The sequence below is a fragment of the Chroicocephalus ridibundus genome, chromosome 4 (assembly GCF_963924245.1).
Source record: "Chroicocephalus ridibundus chromosome 4, bChrRid1.1, whole genome shotgun sequence".
Lineage (NCBI taxonomy): Eukaryota > Metazoa > Chordata > Aves > Charadriiformes > Laridae > Chroicocephalus > Chroicocephalus ridibundus.
This window is the reverse complement of record NC_086287.1, coordinates 43,333,149-43,339,248: the sequence shown is the minus strand read 5'-3', so window position 1 is coordinate 43,339,248 and position 6,100 is coordinate 43,333,149. Positions and strand designations below refer to the sequence as shown.

Genomic DNA, 6,100 nt, shown 5'->3' with positions numbered 1-6,100 from the left:
CTGTGCCTGCCACGTGTGAACTGAGGCTGGAATGTACACCCTGGCATTAGTCTCTGGCCTCAACAGGCAGAGTCAGTCATACTATATACTAAAACAGCCTATATGCACACGCACACACACAAAAAAAAAAAGGTGTTGGTCTGAGATGCCAAATGCAAAATTAGATACAAACACAATTAGAAGGTCTGAGGACCATCTCACTGTTCTTGACTATCCAATGATGGCAACTTCAAACCTCACACCTCCCATGAATTACAGCAGAGGAAGTTTACCCTAATTAAATTAAAGGGTCTTAACTGCAAATAAGTATTTCTTCTAGCAAGCAGAATCTATCAGCCTACAAAAATACCCACCCCCAAATAGCTGTGAGACTGTCACCTCTCGCTCCTTTACTGGATTGCTTCTAAGCTTTTCAGATTGCTTCTAAGCTGTTCAGTTAAAGCAGCACGTCCAGTCCTGAAGCCACACCTGTGCTGAAGAGAGTGCAATCATTAGGTTACTAATTCTTATTTTTAGGTGCAGCTGAACTGATTTACTGGATTTAGCATCCAAACCAGCTTTAGGCTGTCAAGCCTGGGGATTTACACCTATGTATGTATGTATTACTACTGCCCTGAGTACTGAGGCTGGACTGAAGGAGAGGAGAGTGGCTTGAGCACTAACTAACCGCCTTCCTCAGACGTCTTAAATTAAAGTAACACAAATAGGAGAGGAGGAAAAAAAAAAAAAAAAAAAAAAGAGAAAAGAAAAAAAGCCAATCCTCCACCATCCCATCAATACTACACACCAGTCTACTAGTTTATAGCTACATCTATGCAAATAATAAGTGGGTAATGGTGCTAATTAATTTGATTAACCCATCCAGGTCTCACTGGGTACTTTGGAATGAGGAAGAGAGGGACTGTTAGGGCTGATGCTAGGGTAAAACGATAACCATGGAGGCTGTAAAAAATGCTTTTCCTCAGAAATAATTCTATTTTGAGATAGTGAAGACACCCAAGGGCCTTTCCTGGCCTGACAAATCATCATCTAATCTCACCTCCCACCCCTTAATACCTGAGACACTGTCTTTCAGAGCCTCTTATGCACGCTCACTGCCACTCACTGTTAGTCTCAAAACTGAGGGTGCTTTTCAGCTACAGCTGCTCTGCATCTGGGAGTCCTGGCTTGTTAGCCCATAGCAGCAGGAGCCAGCCCCGGCCACGTGCAGAGCCTGGCTTTCTGCAAGTTAACTGAGAGTAAAGCAGATCATTGGGAGGTTTATTCTGGCAAGTCTAATGGCCCTACACCTATTTCTATGTGTATGTTATTCACCTTCCCAAGCTGAAACTCAGCGCAACGCGACCACTGAGCCTGGCTTCGCAATAAATTCAACAGCACAGTTCTGGCTCAGAAAAAAAAAATAAAATTATCTGCTAAGTCTTCCTCAAGCGAGTGATATTTAAACTGTAGCATCTCAGGACAGATAACGGTGTTGGTATATTCATCAAAATTACCCCTAACATTCAGAAAAGGCTAAAAGCATTCTTCTATTTTGTCTTAAGCTTTCTGTGAAGCGTCGCTTCTGAATTTCACTCCAAAGTTGATTACAGACACATAGAAACCAAACTGACCCAACCAGAAATTTGTCTAAGGTTTAGTGGAATAAACCAGCTACAGTAATGTGACGTTACACCTGCATCCCCCGAGCGAGTAATCTCATAGGATCCAAATGCTAATTTTACATGCATCGAGCTGTTTCTCACGGCCAGAGTTCTTTGCATTTAGATGGAAAGTGCTCCCCAGGAATACAAATATTCATCGCTCATTTCTGCTTTGCTTAAGCCAGTTCAGGCTGATCTTCAACCACCTCAGAGATGATTTCTTTTTAAAGATACTTCTCTCTCGTGCTTGTATGAAGAATTGGTCTGTCCCTCTTTCATGCTGGTTATCTGCCTTCTCTATAAAGTCACAGCATCCTTACGTTCCCAGTGTCATCTTGTTCTGTGAATGACAGCAACTACCCTTAAGCGAAGAGATGGATTAGCTACAGCAAGGCATACACGGGAGGAAAAAGAAGCTTGCAATAAACTTGAGGGTGGTGGGTCTCCCACCTTTCAACAGTTATTACACCCACTACACTCTGCTCAATTCACCCTCTTGAGCTTTCCAGCAGGGCAGAGCTCCCAGAACAGTTTCATGCAGTTAAAAGGACAGAGTTCAGACTTCCAGCCTTGTCACCTGTACTTCCATGTGGCCGCGGAGGTGTCTGTCACCCACGGTGACGAGGAGGGCTGGCCTGCGGTTGGTAGCGAGAGCAGGTAGCGCAGCAGAAGCTGGAGTAGTATTCGTTAGTGCAGAGCTGGGCCTGCAGGATCAGGTCGCAGTTGGCCAGGTGCGGCTGGTCCACGCACTCTCTGCTCAGGTCCACAACGTGACTCACAGTAGCTGCAGCCAAGCAGAAGGTGAAGCAGCTGTGAACACACTGCCAGGGCTTACCCTCAGCTTTTGTTTCCCTCCCAAAAGACACAGCGTGTTCCTGCTTACTCTACCCTGCCGGTCCTAAGGGGATTGTTTTAAATTTAGTCCAACATCGAGGATGAGAGAGAATCTGGCACCTCTGGTGAGACAGAGGAGGAGAATGGAGTTTCTGGGGCTGATCTCCTGCGCTGGATGGTGTCCAGAGTCCAAATACGAAACTTGCAGCCAACTATTTGGTCAACCAACTGTGACATTTTGGCCTCGGGAAGTTAATTAGGCTCCCAGCGCCCTTGGTAGGGGAGGTCGTTCCTACTGTCCTGCTTTTCCAGCCAGGGAAAGCAGGGCTCCTGGGGTAGCACAACCCAGAGGCTCCTGCTGCTCCCCATTGCCTGGGGTCCGTGGCGGATGGGCAGACACAATGGGAAGACTTATAATAGGGATTGTGCCAGGAGAAGCGAGGAGGATGGGCTGTACTCACTGCTAGGCTTGCTCCTTAGCACTTTCACCTCTGTGCTGGCACTGACGGAGTTGCTGCTGCTGTAGGCGCTGCATGTGTAGGATCCCTCGTCAGCCTCTTGAACGTTGCTTATGATCAGGTTTCCATCCTGGGACAAGTGGATGCGGTGGCCATCTGCCCGCATGGGGACTCCATTCCTGTGGCAGAAAACATTTTGTATTACAGTTCCCATCCTTGGGGCTAAAGGAGCTCTCTGTGCTCTTTGGGAACTGGTGCTCTGTGAAAGGGGTGAATTACAAAATTCAGCAGGAAGGAAGAAGAAATCTTTTTTTGCCACGACCTGGCCTTACAATTGGGTGGTAACACGAGCCTGAGTGAGTCTGCATCCGTTAGCCTGCTGTCTGCATGGGAGGCAGCTAGCTGTGCACGCTGTATAAAGACGTTGCCCTTTCCGCTGTTACACATTTTTGAGGTTTGAGGAACTGAGAGAAAATCCAGGGTGCCTTTCCCTCTCTCCAGGTTGTGGTCTGGCAGTGCTTGTTTGGTTGGCATTGACAGCAGCACATACTGCCTGAGGAACATATGGGGTAGTGAGCAATGCACTCTCTTCCCTCTCCCTTAAAAGTTTGGTTAAAAAAAAACAAAAAAAAAACCCACGCTTAAAATACCAGCAAGATTGTGTCTGTTCTGTTCCTCCTGGAATACTCTGTGCCCAGCAGGAAAACTGCCTGAATTATGAACTCCCAGTTACCAAGGAAATGAGATTTGTTTCACTGAAAAGGGTTTCATTCAGACTCTGAAACTTGCATCATTTTGTTAATTCAAATACCAAACTCATTACGGAAGAAAAGCTCTCTTTGTGAGATGGCCCACTTCAGTCCTACCCCTCGGAGTAGAGAGATTTAAACAATTACCAATCAATCCCTCTGGATCCTTTGCAAGAAGGCTCCAAAACAGAACCGATTCTTTTCAAATAGAGAAAAAACAAACACCAAACACTTCCACAAATTCAGAGTTTCCCTGTAAACCATCAACAGAAAAGGACACAGCTTTTCCTTTATCTTTATTAAAACACTTTAAAACCTCCTTTGCTCCCACTTGACAGTAGAGGGAGAGAACTATTGCAGCAGGAGGCTGGGACTGTAGGGGCTAAAATGTTTGCTAGGGTTAGTCAGAGTTTTCTGAAGCCCAACTAAAGGTCTTCTTTTGATTACTCATTTCAGCTTTTCTATTGTAATGTCACTAGCTTTCCAGCATGGAGCCCTTTTGAACTCCATAAAATCTTAGCTTAACGTCTGCTTTCCTCCTCATTTAGCTGGAATGTGAACTTGGTGACACCCACACCCCACAGGGATCTTTCCCAGGATTTTTGGGTAACAGCCAAGTTGTTTAGGAAAGGGTACGTGATGCTAGTTGGGGTTGAGAACCGCGGGTCTCTCCCTTACCTAGCAGATATCCGGCATTATTATTTGGAGGGTAAGTGATGAGGTTTGGGAAGAGAAGGAAAGGGAAGTTCTGTCTCATTTTTGCTCACCTCGACCACCTTATATTCACGTTGTTGCCAGTCACAGTACAGTGAAGCTGAGCAGTCCCTCCCTCAGGTACCGTGATGCTTGGCAGAAGACCAGTGATCTTCAGGTCTCCTACAGCAGAAGGGAAATCATCACTAGCAGGAAGCCAATGCCATGCTGCCCTCTGGTAGTAGGAGCATTCCCTCATGGGAAAAGTCCAATATACACTACGGTGAGATACAAGCCCCTGGGCCTTGAAACGGCACATTTGGAGCTATGGTGCCGTTGCTATGGGGAATGTGGGTTTCCTAAGGACCTTGGCCCGAGCAAGGACAAGTAGCAGAGGCCTCAAAGAGCTTTTGCCTCCAGCTGGACACAAGCACATCACATGCACAGAAGAACCTTCTCTTTAGTTCCTCTTGCTCCTATACCCGTTCCACAGCAGTGTCCCAGAGACAAGGCCCTGAGAGTCACCGTTACTGTACTGAGTCACCGTTACCCTCCTCCCAGATGCCTGGAGCACCACGATCTACAGACACAGAGATTACCACTGGGTAAAACAACTCGCTCTTCCCTTGCCCTCAAAGTGCCTGTTGAACATTAGGTGCGAAGCCAAGAGGCATGGCCAGACAAGAAACCCCCACTGCCCAGCCCTCCCTTCTTCCCGCTTGTGTGTGCAGGCACGTGTGTGTGCGCAGACATGCCATGCGTGCCCCCACTCATCCAGTACCTAGAGGTCGGAACAGGACCTGGCGCTGGTCCTGGTCGCGTCCATTTGAGGCAATGCAGGTAAAGAAGCCGGCGTCTTCAGAGCTGACCCGGCTGATCACCAGCGCCCCATCCGACTGCTGCCTGTGTCTGGGGAACAAGACCAGAAATCCCCTCAGCCTGTGCGTGGGTCGGGATGGGACTCCAGCCGCCAGAGCTGAAGCTAAGCCTCGTGCACAACTTTGTAGTAACACCGAGCAAAGGTTTAGCAGCAGGTCAGTTCAACCTGTAATGCAACCCTCAGGTCCTCAAATCCCAGCACTAGTGCTGCAGACTCTGGAAAAGCCGACTGCTAGAGCAGGCTTCAGGGAGCAGAAGGTGAGGGGAGCTGCAGGAGAGCAGCCCCAGTGGCTGTGGAAGTTCGCCGCAGGCACCCTGATCTCTCTCTTCGCTGTGAGCCTCTGCCCTGGCTCACAGACCAGTTGGGGTTTGGCAAATTTGCTTGCTGTGCGTTCTCTTTGTGTTAATCTTGTAGAGGAGCAAATTTCAGCTTTGGCTGGCTTGTAGACCCTGTATCACAGCTGTTCGCTCGAGGGTTCAATGTTCAGACTTTGATCCGTGAGCGAGGCTAGTACGGGCAGTCAGGCAGGACCGTCTGGCCGTAACGGAGGAAGCCGGCCGGCATAAAGCAGGACGGGCCCTGGCTGCACGGCCAGCAGCTCCATGCTCTCAGGGAGGAGTCAGGGAAGGCAAGGCAAGGAGGAGACTCCCCTCCACACGAACCTGCCTGTGGGTACGGTGGAGCCACCTGGGAGCTCACCTGGGAGAGGAGAGGGGCTGCCCGTCTTTCTGCCACTCAATGGTGAGAGCTGGCGACGCTTCCACTGTGCAGGGCAGTCTGACTCTCTCCCCGACGTTGGCCTCCATTACCGAGGGCTGGCTCTTATCCATTCTCAATCTGCAA

At 48.7% G+C, this 6,100-nt stretch overlaps 1 protein-coding gene across 10 annotated transcripts in view; it reads right to left on the bottom strand.

The window, feature by feature from the left end:
• Window positions 1-1,621: 1,621 nt before the first annotated feature.
• Window positions 1,622-6,100, bottom strand: part of PAPLN (papilin, proteoglycan like sulfated glycoprotein) — a 53,159-nt gene continuing 48,680 nt past the window's right edge. For 9 of the 10 annotated variants that reach the window (XM_063331492.1, XM_063331502.1, XM_063331493.1 and 6 more), the window contains 5 exons: window positions 5,957-6,094; window positions 5,159-5,286; window positions 4,452-4,560; window positions 2,939-3,114; window positions 1,622-2,427 (listed from right to left, as the gene is read on the bottom strand). In XM_063331492.1, the coding sequence (XP_063187562.1) occupies window positions 2,252-2,427; window positions 2,939-3,114; window positions 4,452-4,560; window positions 5,159-5,286; window positions 5,957-6,094 (727 nt within the window). In that variant the 3' untranslated portion in view covers window positions 1,622-2,251. The remainder of the gene's footprint in view (window positions 2,428-2,938; window positions 3,115-4,451; window positions 4,561-5,158; window positions 5,287-5,956; window positions 6,095-6,100) is intronic. The other variant, XM_063331498.1, reaches the window with a different exon arrangement.